The 13,762-nt window shown below is 38.8% G+C and overlaps 1 protein-coding gene across 12 annotated transcripts in view; it reads right to left on the reverse strand.

The window, feature by feature from the left end:
* Positions 1–13,762, reverse strand: part of Ppp4r3a (protein phosphatase 4, regulatory subunit 3A) — a 63,593-nt gene that overhangs the window by 13,591 nt on the left and 36,240 nt on the right. For 6 of the 12 annotated variants that reach the window (XR_015621951.1, XR_015621953.1, XR_015621949.1 and 3 more), the window contains exons 2-7: positions 12,971–13,026; positions 9,012–9,110; positions 5,387–6,004; positions 2,747–2,824; positions 2,526–2,642; positions 853–969 (exon numbers count right to left, since the gene is read on the reverse strand). Coding sequence is in view for 6 of the 12 variants with exons in the window: in XM_087553434.1 (XP_087409560.1) it covers positions 853–969; positions 2,526–2,642; positions 2,747–2,824; positions 5,387–6,004; positions 9,012–9,110; positions 12,971–13,026 (1,085 nt within the window). In the remaining 6 variants the exon portion in view is untranslated. Of the gene's footprint in view, positions 1–813; positions 970–2,525; positions 2,643–2,746; positions 2,825–5,386; positions 6,005–9,011; positions 9,111–12,970; positions 13,027–13,762 lie in introns of all 12 variants that reach the window. The other 6 variants (XR_015621950.1, XR_015621952.1, XR_015621948.1 and 3 more) reach the window with 1 other exon arrangement.

The following is a 13,762-nucleotide window of genomic DNA, read 5'->3' on the forward strand; positions in this document are numbered from 1 at the left end:
TCATGATACAGCTCTGCATATACTCTACACTATAATTTTGAAAACAAACATAAATATAGACATTACTAGGCATTCAACTTCAATCTGGCACAGTAGATTTTTAAAAATAGAAGCTGTTTCATTTTGTAAGAAACACTGCAAGCTGACATTTTGCAGAGTCCATTCCCCTAAAAGAGACATCATTTTCCCATTCTCAAGGAATTCAAGATAGCTTAATGAGTAAAAAGTAGCTTCCAAAAATTTAGAAAGAGAAAAAACAAACAAACACCAAAAACCAAAAACCAGAGGCATTGGTTTAAAAAACAGAGTGGAAGAACATACACATTCAGGCTTCTTCACATATCATGTACTACACACTCAATGTACACTACCAGTCTAAGCTACTTTTAAAGCCAATTCACTGACTCTAATTTCTGATTAAATGCAGCCACAGCATACAGGCAATAGCTGCTTCTTATTCCTCCCTAATAGTTTTCAGGGGCCATATTTTATCTCTTTCCTCTTGATGAATTCTGAGAATCCACCTCTGGTAGTTCTTTCCAATGAATGTTATTCATCGTCCACATTCAGAATGGTCAATTGATTTAAGGGTCTAAATAAATCATTACAGTCAAGTCAACTTCACAATTAAAAAAGCTGACTTCAAATACAATAAATTTATAAACTAAGGCAGAGGAAACTGAGGGAAAGAGTGAGCCATCTGACGTTATGGCTACCCCTTCCCAAAAAGCACATTAGTTTAGATCTTAAAAAATACATAACCCCAGCTAAAGCCTCCTATGCATAAATACTATTAGTGTAAATAATATTTACCTTGCTGGTTATTTTTTGCTCTGTTAACTTCTTACTTACATCATCATTCTGTTGTGCCTCCTGCATGACAAACTCTCGTACCATGGATGGGTTATATTCAACCAAGTATGAGAATATATCAGTAGCAGCACTTCGCACCTGTGTATCATCCATGCCCTGCAAAGGAAAAAGTACCAGTCTCTTTTAATCTTAAAAACACAGAACTTTATCAATGAGATTACCACAAAGTACTACAACATAAGAGACACGTCTACATGGTTGCTGGGGAGCAACTTTTCCTGTTGGTGTAGCTACTTATAAGCTGCTTCATGTTCCAGCAAACAACTCCTTATACATGCTTACTTGTATGAGCTGCCCTACTTAAAACCAGTGGGACAGACGGACACAGAGACAGACAGACAGACACACACACACGAACGAACGAACAACATGAGGGGGGAGATTCAGCAAGAGTGGGATGGGCGAACATGATCGCAGCACACTGTATGAAATGGTCAATGGTCAAAACTGTAAACATTTATCTAAGGGCTAAGGAGATTGCTTGATAGAGCACTTGTCAAGAAAGCAAAATAAAACAAAACTACAACACTCACTCACCCCCAAGCAAAACAAAATAAAACCCCAAGTTCAAATCCCAAGAACCCAAGTACGGCCAGGGATGATAGTGCCCAAACTGTAAGCTCAGTGTTCCTATGGAGGTGAAGGCAGAAGAATCTCTCAAAGTTCCTAATCTAGACAGTATGTGGCACACAGCAAGAGACTCTCCAACAGGATGGAAGGGAAAGATTGATACCCAAGTAGTGCTATGACTTCCACATAGTCATGTGTGACCATACTTAAATACACACACACAAACCTTATTTGGAGTGGGAGACAGGCAACATACATACTAAGGTAAAGGGTAAACCTTAGGAGGCAAGGCTCTCTGGTGTCTACTGCTATGCTGCATACTCAAGACGAACTGTCCTAGTGAGGAACTAGACAATCCCTGCCTCAGTCCACTACCATTTAATCATGAGTTCTGGGATCACAGGCATACCTATATACTTAAGATATATTGATCCATCTCCCCAGCCTCCTTAATATATAAGCATTAAGCATTTATAAAAAAAAAAAAAAAAAAAGGAAAAAAGGCCTGGAGGCATGAGCATGAGTTATGTTCAGCCTTGTGGTTTTGTTTTAACATTTCATTTGATAGGCTACAAAGCTAATTATTAAAGAGGTAATAAATTTGTTTGTGTGTGTGTGTGTGTGTGTGTGTGTGTGTGTGTGTATGACAAAGTCTCAGTACATGGCTCTCAGTGCCCTGGAATTCACTGTGTAACAGGCCAACCTCAATCTCACAGAAATTCGACAGCCTTTACCTGAGATTAGAGGTGTACACCACCACACCCAACAGAAAATTATTTTATCTAAGCAGTCTACTCTAATACTGGGACTGTACTGCTTCTGTTAACTTTATGTAATACATAGCTAGCATTAAGTATTAGCCACACTCAAATGATTTGCTTATATAAAAACAGTTGGTTGTATATATGTATGTAGGTGTATATGTAATTATTAAAGAAAAGAGGCCATTAATTTAAGAGAGAGCATGGGAAGGAGGAAAGGAAGGAGTGATACAATTTCCAACAGTAAAATTGTATGACATCACATTCAGCTTTTGATACGGGCTCCCATGGGTGGTTCAGAATGAAGAGAAGCAAACTTACAAGGATGACTTCTAAAGCTGGTAATATGCCCATATTTGACAAAGTCTTGAAAAAAGCATCTCTATTTTGGGGTTGTAGCGTTTGAGAAAATGCACAAAATTCTTTTAAAAAGTTAACCTGAAATCAGGAAAAAGGACAAGTATTAAAAGGTTAATCTAAAATTAGAAAAGGATTGAGTGACGTTGTTTTACTTCTTTGCCCCCTAGTATTTGATTTCTTACCAATTCTTGTCTTTTTTCCTCATCTGTTGCTTCATCTGTTAGTTGTGCAAACAAATCTGTCAGAAATTTTTCATCTTCCTATGAAATAAATGACAGATTTAAGTCTTCCTGGTAAGACTGTATAAAATACAATTTCAGCATGATATAAAACAAAGATGACAATTTAAAAAAAAACAGGAAAAAAATTAAAAGATATATATGTATATATAGTATATATTTATGTATACATACTGCCAAACATGGGGGTGCATGCCTTTATTCTTTGTGCTAGGAAGGCAGAAGCAGGTGGGTATCTGAGTTTCAGGCCCACCTACCTGGTCTACATAATGAATGAGCTCCTGGCCAGTCGAGGCTACATAGTGAGACCGTCTCAAACTAAACAATGATAAATTGGAGATTTCTATCAGAGAGATTTCCTTTGTACTTTGACCAGACTTTTCCTAACCCAACAAGAAACTGTTTCATATCCTACAGGCCAGTGGTTTCTCATTAGTACTGTAGGAGAATAGTCAGGCAGTAGGCAAATGAATGAGAATAGCTGTATTACTCATCCATTGTAACTTGGCCTAGCTGGTGGCAAATACTTTAAAAATCACGGCACTGGGAAAGGGGGTAGGGGGAGAGGCTGGAAAGAGATCCTGTCTTAAACAGACACACACACACACACACACACACACACACACACACACACACACAAAATCCTGTCTTAAACAGACACACACACACACACACACACACACACACACACACACACACACACACACACAAAATGCAACCAGTGTTTGCCAAGCTCATTTTTCCAAGTTTACATGAAATTAAGATTTTACAATCTTCTTCTGGTAAGGATGAAAATGAAACTTTCTTCAAGTTTCAAAGACTCAGAAAATGATTAAGTTTTTAAAATGTTAAAACTAGAGCTCTTAAAACAATCTGTTATTTGAAGATAACCATTAGTCTTTTTTATTACATAGTCTTTATCACATTAAATTATTTTGAAAATATTAACACACTAATAATTTAACATATTAATTTTGAAAAAGCCTCAAAAGAGTCTATCACAGGATATTTTTCTGAAAAAATTAACAGACCATACAAATCATCTCTGGTACCAACTGAATTTTCCTCATGACATTTTCTCATCTAGATTTTGAGAATTTACATCTATTTCCTTATTTCTGAGTACATTCAATACTATTCCAGCTAAAGTGTAAGTGAATGAAGCCTAGTACGTTAGTCTTTTTTTTTTTTTTTAAAGAAATTACATTTATCTATATATTAGGAGTGAGGGGAGTGGTATGCCAAGAGCACATATGGAGGGCAGAGAATAACTTTTGGAAGTTGGTTTTCTCCTAGCATTGAGCCATCTTGTTGGTCGTATGTGATAAGGAATATATTCACTATGGTAGCTGTTCAGCAAACATTTTCTCTGATACTCGATTATAAAGCTGGTCACTTCTAAAAAAGTATAAATAGGCATAAACACATATGATTCTGACCGAGTTTTCTTTTTTTAACGAAACTAATAATATCCAATTTCAGCATATATCCCAGCTTAGCATCAGAATAATGTATTACAGAAGAACTAGTCAAAGGTAAAGTGTGTACCTTTTTATGTGTACATGGAAAAGACTGGTAGAAAAAACTATGCTTCAGGGGTTGGAGAGAAAGCTCGGTGTTTGAGAGCTTGATGTGCAACCATGAGAACTTAAGTTGAGAACCCAGCACCTAGACAACAAGCTGGGAATAATCTTATATACACCATCAGCCCCCAATGAGTGGAGTTGGAAATGGACAAATGTCACATAGTCCAGAGAGAAACAAGTCAGCAAATTAACAGAGGACACCCTCTGGCCTCTGTGTGTACAAATACTACACCACCCCCACATGAAATAGAAAAATTCTATTATTCATTTTGTCAAATACTATGTAACATAGTTCACATTCAAATCAATCATTAATAGAGATCCTTTTTTAAAGCTCCTAAGTTTTATAAAAACATTCAACAATTTACTTTATGGTTTCACTTGATCTTCAGACACTTTATAGTATCCTATGGTACCAATATCCTCAGATGGGAAATGCAGGAGGTTAAACAGCTGCTCAAATCACATAGCAGCTATCAATAACAACTAGGTAGAATCCAAACTGCCAACACCCTGAGCTATACAAAGCATACTTTTGGGAGGTCCCGTGCACGCACATGTGATTATAGGTACCTAATATGGGTAATAGGACCAAACTCCAATTCTCTAGAAGAACAGTATATGTTCTTACACCTCTAGCTCCATCAGTTATTTTATTAGTGTTATCCCCATAAATTGTTCCCTTTGTAACTGATGATGTCTGAGGCTAAGTATAGACTTCCAGTGCGTGCTAACCAAGTGCTGTCTGTCACTCTTGCTATCCCTATCCAGAAGACAACAACCATAAGGTCTCCAAAATATCATTATTTATCAATGCAAATTAGTAGTCAAAATATTTACCATCACAAGACTGTTTCATTGTAATGATTTAAGAAATTAATTTTTTTGCTTAAAGCAATTAGCATTTTAAATGTTATCAATTAAAACAGGTAGGTACCTTTTTATAAGTAGGGGAGGAACAGACAGGGGACAGAAAATGGAGAATGACCCAACTTACCTGTAACATACCAACAATTTCTACCTTGTTGAAAAAGATAAAGGAGTGAAGTGTTGATAACATGTTTTCTTCAAAGACTGAAGGGGTAGGGAGAACCATGTCTTGTATATACTGAACTCTGTATGTTTGATGAATTTTTTGTTTCAGCTCAGGATCTGATATGGGAATTACTTCTTTAAACTTAGCTGTTTTTGTTAAAAATTCCCTGTGTTTTCGTGGTTGTGATAAAGTTGGGTCATATTCCAAGCATCCAATGACGTCCATTATACATTCCTCAGAGAACATAACTTCAAAAAGAGCAGTTCGATTCAAGAGGAAGATCCCTTTGATAATCTCATATAAGTGGTGCAGTCCTTCAATGTTTTCCAGATCCTCACACACATGGAAAAGCTCTAAAAGCTTTTTAATATAACCCTCGTTCTCCAGTGCGAGTGCAAGTTTCTCCCGCCGGAGGGGGGAAGGTAAGGACGAAGCCACAAGCTCTGCAACCTCCTCAAGCCGGCTCAGCTCACACGATGGCAGCTCTAGACCTGGCGAGGACATGTCATCGAATCGCTCCTCCTCAGACTCATCTACCAGGTCCTGAGTGATGTCCACTGAAGGGTCCTTTCCTTGAACCTATAAAAAAGACTGTGTTAGCTAACCAAAGTCAAACAGTAAATCTAGACAACAGCCTTAGATGAAGGACACATTTAAAAAAACAAACAACAAAAAAAGCACAAGACAAACCCCCCACTGCAATGACAAATTTCAAGATTTAAGAATCTTTTATCAAACTTAATACAACTGTCTACTACACTGCAACTCTCCAGTGACGTTTTCCTGTTTCTGAAAACTAACTGAAAGTACAAGGATTAAATAAACAGCCTCCTGAAGCACAAGTGTCAGGAGCAAGTATCTAAGCCAGCCTAAACTGAGACTGTCATCATAGTCACCTCACGACCTACACAAATATAGTATCAAATAATATCAAAGCATACAGTTTTCTATCCATGTCTTTTCTAACTAGGTAAAGTCCAGAGAAACATTCCCAGAAGTGTGTCATACATTGGATAAATTCAGTATTTAAGTAAAATTCAAATGAATATCAAATAATGATATGGTCATAATAAATATGTATAATTATAAACAAAAAGGAAAAACCCCAAATGTCAATTGATCCCAAAGACAGAGACAAACTAGCTTTAGACCAAAGTTTATCAATGGTCTGTTATAAATGCTAGGAAATAGCCCTATGATAAGTAAAGCTGGTCAGGGCACAGTCCACCCATAGTAACAAAGCCACACATACAGTAAGTGAGATCTGTATGTCAATAACTGTCCACAGAACTATCTGCTAAAGTTAAATAAGCAAGCAAGGAAAATGTTTTCTCTTTTCCATATATATATAAATAAATTTGTAGCCTTCATAATTCTCCAGAAGGCTGTTATAAATCCCAACTTTATGTCACTGTATAAGTTCTAAATACAAAAGAGACTTAAAAACAAGCAGTTAAAACCGTACTGTTGAAGACACATGTGGTGGCTGCAAGACACAGAGAACAGGCAGAAACCGGGTTGTGTGCTACTGCGGAACACTCAGCAGTCTCACTTTCTATCCAACTCATTTCAACACTTAAGTTACCAGGCAAGTTGAGCTCAACAGCAGCAAGTCTGTTCTGGAGGTAACCAACTGCACTTAGATTAGATCTGATGCCCAATCCAGGGAACCGAATTCACATCTGCTATAATAAATCTGGTCAAAAGCCACAGCTAGGGAGATCACAGGCCCAAGTACAACTAGTAATTTGTCTTGGTAAATGGACATGACGTGTTTTTTTTTTTAAATTTCTTTCTAAAAACTATTATTGGCTGGATATTAATGTTGCTGTCAGCTCTGTTGAGAGAAGCAGCTTCTTGTGGTAGTGGCAATGACTGTTAATGTCCACCCACAAGTTGGACATCTCTCCAAGGGTGATTCAGAAAACATCACTGGAGAAGGAATAGAAAAGAATATGAAAGCCAGAGGGGGTGGGAATGTAGTACTGCAGACCACTGTCTTCTGGGAATGCCACGGCATTGTTGAACTCAGAGCAGCTAAGATTACTTGCAATACTGGGCCCACTGACATTCTGTCATGGAAGGGGAGGGGGATTGTGGGTCCTTGTCACTCCCACCCACCCTGGGCATTCATACACAGCAATGGTCAATGAGGGATGTGAAAAGAGGCATTTCTATCAGTGGTGTAGGATACCCAAGCTCTTCTATCAAACAACCTTAGTGAAATTCACTGTGATAGTTGGACAGATAAACTGAAAGGACACACAGACATCACTGAAGTAGAACAGGTTCATTGAAAAAAGTATTAGTAGGAGTGGGACAAAAGAGGGTAAAGGAGGGTACTGAGTAACAATTGTGTACATGGCTGAAAGTGTCATAGTGAATCCTTAATATATGCTAATTTAAAAAGAAAAGGGGACTTAGAAGTCTTTACAGTTAAAAAAAATTTAAGCTTAAGAGGATCGTGAAATGAGATAAATCTTGCTGAGTATTTAGAACACTATTAGATCAACCCAGTAGGTCAAGCAAAAGTGGTAAAGGGATGTAAAATTTAGGTCCTATATGAAATTGCTTGGCAAGACACAGTATAAGCCTTTAGTCCTACCACTTAGAAGGCAAGCATATCTGTGAATCTGAGGTCTGCATATTGACTTGCAGGTTAGCCAAGACTTCAAAGCATGACCGTGGTAGTGGTGGTGGGGAATACAAGGATAAGACACACACACATGCAGGAGCACACACTGATATTGACAGATTTTGCAAGGGTTGATGACTGATGACTTGAAATACACTAGAAAGTGATATGACCTTGGCTTTAAACCAGTTGGGCTGCACTATTGGAAGAATGCCACACACACATTTAATTTCTACCAGGAATAATCTCAAATTGATTCTATGTTGTTGATTACACAAGTTTTCACTACGGCTGTAGTCCTAATTCCTACACTCTGTCTTTATCCTCCAAAAGAGAATATAGAATAGGCTGTTTATTTGGTAAGGATTTTTGTTTTTTTAAAGACAGGGCTTCTTTTTATAACCCTGGCTGGCCTTGAGCTCAGAGATCTACCTGCCTCTACTTCCAGAGCATGTGCCACCAAGCCCAGCCCCCAGCTCTCCTGACAACTTCTTCTTCTTGCTCAGGCCAAAACTTGAGTCACCCTTGGCTCCCCTCTGCCTTCCAACCATGTCTGGTGTCTGCAGACTGTGCTGTTCCTGCCTTCAGGATCTGCTGAAGGGATTGCCTCTCACTCCCCAATCTCTCATCTGGGAAACTCCCCTCTGCCCCAGTTTATCCTCAGCACAGGGGCTGCTATGCTTTGGATAAGTGTATCCTGAAGGAGATCTTAAGGGGGAAGCAACAGTTAGGTAATAGAGAAGAAAGATAAACTCTGTGTTTTCTTTCATAGGCAGAATCTAGCTTTAACACTTGACAAAAGCAGGACTACTTGAAGGAATAGGGAATCAAGGGAGATGTGAACAATGTACAACAATGTATTTATATTTAATATTACCATGAAACCCACTATTTTGTATGTTGAATGGAAAGTTACTAAAAACTGTATTGTTTCTCTATGCTCATAATTACCTGACATATTTTTTCCCAAATTTCATCACATCCAGCTTTTTCTTGAAAGCTAAGGGCCAAGTCATAATTTTCTGCTTCAGACCACACAATCAGAGTGTCCTTTGAATAAAAAAGAAGTCTGAATTACTACACGTGTTTTCACAAACCCTTCAAGGTATATGTAGCAAATGAATAAAGTAACAGACAACAGAAATTCAGAACACTGTTTTTTTTTTTTTACATTTCCAACACTTCTGCTTATAATTAAATGCTTTTTTAAAACAATTTAAATACAATTCACTCTGTCAAATCTATACAAGTGAAACAATGTTTTAGAAATAAAAGTTTGGCCAATATATGAAAAACACTGAAAATACAATGTATACATGATACTCACATACTAAAAAAAACAAACACCCCCCAAACCATTGCAGCAAGACCACTTCATGCATTACATTTGTTTGTGCATGCCTGTGCAACACCTTTGGAGTCCAAAAGAGGGTACTGGATCCCCTGGAGCTGGAGTTACAGATGGTTACGAGTAGGAATCAAATCCAGGGCCTTTGGAAGTGCAGCCTGTGCTCTTAACTGCTGAGCCCCAATGTATAGTATAGTCTCATTAAAATGTCCAACAATCAATCCATCCCTTCCCCCGGCTGTCAATACCTATTCTTTACCTATGGCTTCTTTAGCCTCTGAGATTACTGGTTAGGTCAGGAATGAATGAGCCATGCCTTTAACCCAACACTCAGGGGGCTGAGGCAGGATGGCGGCCTTGAGTGTGAAGCTAGAACGGGCTGTGGAATGAATTCTAAGCCATGCTGTACTACAATGTGAGACCTGCTCTCAAAACAAGCCTGGTTACACTCGTAACATGTGACCCACTCCTCTAGTCTTATTTTTAGTACCTTCATAAATGCACCATGTGTCAAGAAATAGCACATTCCTAGCTTCCACCACTCTTTCCCGACATTCTAATAGGACTTGACTTTATCTGTGATAAAGTTTAAGAGCGATGGCACAGTGTTCAAGAGCATCTGCTGCTCTTGCAGAGGAGTGGAGTTTGGTTCCCAGAACCTGTATGGAAGCCCACAACTGTCTGTTACTCCAGTTCCACGGAATCCAATGCCCCCTTCTGACCTCTTCAGGCAACAAGCACACATAGCACACGCACACGCACACACACACATATATACATGGATGCAAATCATCACATGCATAAAGATGTATACTTATTAGTGCATTGTATGGAGGGAGTGAGCACTATGAAAGCCAGAGAACAACTAGTAAGCTTCTGTCCTCTCCATCTACCATGTAGATGCAGGAGCTAGAACTCAAGTTGTCAGGCTTGACACAAGTACTTTAACTGGCTGAATCATCTTACTAGCCCAGAACTTTATTTTGAAATGGGGTCTCATAGTATTGTTCTAGGTAGCTTTGCACTGGGCTGAGTAGCTGAGTAGCTAAGATTACTACTACATGTCTCTTTACCTAGTTCAGTATTTAGTATTCTAAAAAAAAAAGGGGGGGGGAGCTAATAACCAGCCTAATCAAAACAAAAAGGAGTCATGAGGCAAAGGTTTAATGAACCTGTGTAGCCACTACAAAGTCTATAGCAATGACTAATTAGCAGTGTAAACAGGAGAAACTTTCAGGGGAAGAAACTCCTTTCACTATGAGGCTTGAGTGGTTATAGCTGCTAGAGTCACCTAAAGGAGCACTAAATTGTGGGTTCTTAAGGATGCATCAGGTGGCAATCCTCTATCATAGCATCACCAAGGAGCACTGAACGGTTTCTGGAGCTAAGCTGGAGATCTGGACTTGCCTTGCCCTTGGGCCTTGGGGCAAGAGTCTTATTCCACACATTTCCACATAGAAAGGCTTGAGCAGTGGGCTCCTTCTACCTAGCCTCTGGGAGGTCTTCCTTCGGAGTCCAGCCCCTCTCTCCCATGTTCTAGATGCAGTAGCTAGAGTGTCTAGCTCCTGTTGAAGTCCTATAATCTGGGCCAGCCTCTACCCAAAGGCTGAGTTCTCCCTAGGGATCCATGCAACTCCTCTTAACCCTAGAAGCCTTCAGTGAGTACTTGAGCTGGGTAATCTCTGCTTCGGGTATGCAGCTGCTCCAACCAGCTGGAGGTAGGCATTTGCAAGTCTCACTAAGCCCATAGCCCTCATCAATGTCCCCATATCCTTCTCATGCTGCTCAGGAACATTTCTGCCAAGTTTCCAGTCTAAAAGTGGGATCAAGGCTAGTGAGTGTCAGTGGTTCCTGCCTGCACTCCCCAACATCTCAAATTGTAAAAATTTATGTTGTTTTACATCTAAAATAGGATCTTACCTGTCTAAGCTTGCCTGACTCAGCCTCCTGAGTACTGAGTAGTATATACCACAAGCATTGTTATGACCTTACATTTGTTCTATACCCCACTGAGGTTATGTCAGTTTTTTTCTGTGACGAGACCTCAAACCTTATAGCTAAGGGTCCTGGTCCTTCCATCTTCCACCTTACAAGGCACGTGTTATTATCCCTTACCAATACTAACTTTCTTCTACTCCTATTTTAATACTCAACAATTAAGCAAAGTACCATGTTTATAAATTGGTTGTTAATATAATTTTTTCCATCCTCCAGGGCAATAAAGAGATTTTTTGATTCCAATAAACACTCAGTATATTTTATTTATATATGCAAAATAATTCAAGATAATACGTGTATGTACTATATGAAGAACTTACCAAGTTAGAAGGAAATAAGAATGAGTACAGATTCAGTCAAGTTATTTTCAAAAATTTTTAACAGCGCTCTAAGGTCCCACTAAATCAGTTTCCGACTCCTATCTATAGAACACTGTTCTAGAGGACATTCTAACATTCTGTCTACAGAATCATCTGTGACAGCACAGAAAGGAACTTCAACCACATGGCTTTGTTAGTAGTTGATTATTATATCAATGGTCATTCTCTCCTTCAGGTAAAACAAAGAAACTGCTATTTTAATTTTAGAGAACCATGCATTGCTAGAATGTCTGGAATGTGAACTCAGCTTAAGGAAGCTTTAAAAAAGAAAAGTGGCTAAAAACTGGGAAGAGAGGCTAAATGAGTATAAGTGCTTAGTTGTAAGTCTGACAGAGGACCACAGCTATGTCAGGTGTCTCACAAACACCTGTTAACTCCAAGATATCCAAAACTCTTTTCTAGCTTTGCAGGCACCTGAACACATGCATGCACACATGCACGCATGGAGACACACAAAAATAAAATAGTGGCTGGTGATACAGTCAAGTGATCACAAGCTTGTCAGCCTGCAGGAGGTATAGAGTTCTTTTATCAGCAGAAAAGAAACAAAAAGACAAAATAAACTAAGGCCACAGAAATGGCTCAGTGGTTCAGAGTATTTGCTGCCTTTGCAGAGAATCTGAGTTTAGTTCCCAACACCTACATTGGCAGCTTACAACTATTCCAAAGAGGAGTTAATGCCCTCTTCTGACTGATACTCAATTCCTGGGGGCATCAGTCATGCATGTTATATTTGCAGGTAAAATACCCATACACATAAAACAAACAAACAAACAAACAAACAAACAAACAAGCACCTTTTAGCCATTAACAGACTGGTAAAATTAGACTGTATGCAAAGAGATTCTCCATGTAATGATGGCTGTCATCAAACTTGACAACCCAAGTCTTACACCCAGAAGAGAGAATTAGCTTTGTCAAATTGTTCTCTGACCTCTACGGGTACCAGACGGACAGACAGACAGACGGACGGACGGACGGACGGACGGACAGACGGACGGACACACACACACACACACACACACACACACACACACACACACACACTCTTTAAACACGAGACTGGCAAAATGTTATATAATCTGTTCTGATTTTACTGTAAGAAATCCAATGGTAAACTTACTTAATTACCAAATTGAAAAGATAACACACAATACACAACAGCTTAACTTTTCTTTTTTTACCTGTTGTTTCTGGTATGCAGTGTTAGGGTTTATTTTGGACTCTAGAAGAAGAGAACCTATAAAATAGGAAAAATTTGTTATTACAAAACAGAAAATTAGATTTCCATGTATATTTATGCCTATTTTCTCAGCCAGTTGCATATAAACCTTCAGAGTTAAGGAACACATTTTAAAGAAATGTAATTTGGGGCTGACCAGACGATGGCTCAGCAGGTAAAAAGTATTCTCTGTGAGAGCCTGATGACTTGATTTTGATCCCCAAAACTACTATGGAATTCACTATTCCTGAAAGCTATCTCTACAGGATCACCTTGGCAGAGATAGTCTCACATTATACAAACAAATGCAATCAAGGAATTTAAATACAGTAACTTGTAGCTTAAGAAACCTGCTTACCTTTTTGGGATTTTTGGTATAGTACAATTAAGTTCAAGTCTCAAGTATGTTTACACCCCCTAGCCACATTTACCTTTGTCTCTGTTTTTGTTCTGTTTTATTGTTTCATAAGACAAATATGATAATATGAAGTGTGAAGCCTGGGAAACAATAATCTGACAATCTGGCTGGGGTGGTGGTGTTTACCTTTAATCCCAGAACACAGGAAGTGGAGGTGGGAGCCAGTCTGGTCAACAGAATGAGTTCCAGGACAACCAAGGCTACTCACAAAAACCTTGTCTAGACCCTCTTCTGGCACCCCCTTCTCAACAAATCTAACAATTTATAGAGAGCATAAGACAGCAAACCAGAAGTATGAAACCAGATGTTAATTTCTAAAATTACACCACTTATATT

This window comes from Rattus norvegicus, chromosome 6 (genome assembly GCF_021556685.1).
Source record: "Rattus norvegicus strain SHRSP/BbbUtx chromosome 6, alternate assembly SHRSP_T2T, whole genome shotgun sequence".
NCBI lineage: Eukaryota > Metazoa > Chordata > Mammalia > Rodentia > Muridae > Rattus > Rattus norvegicus.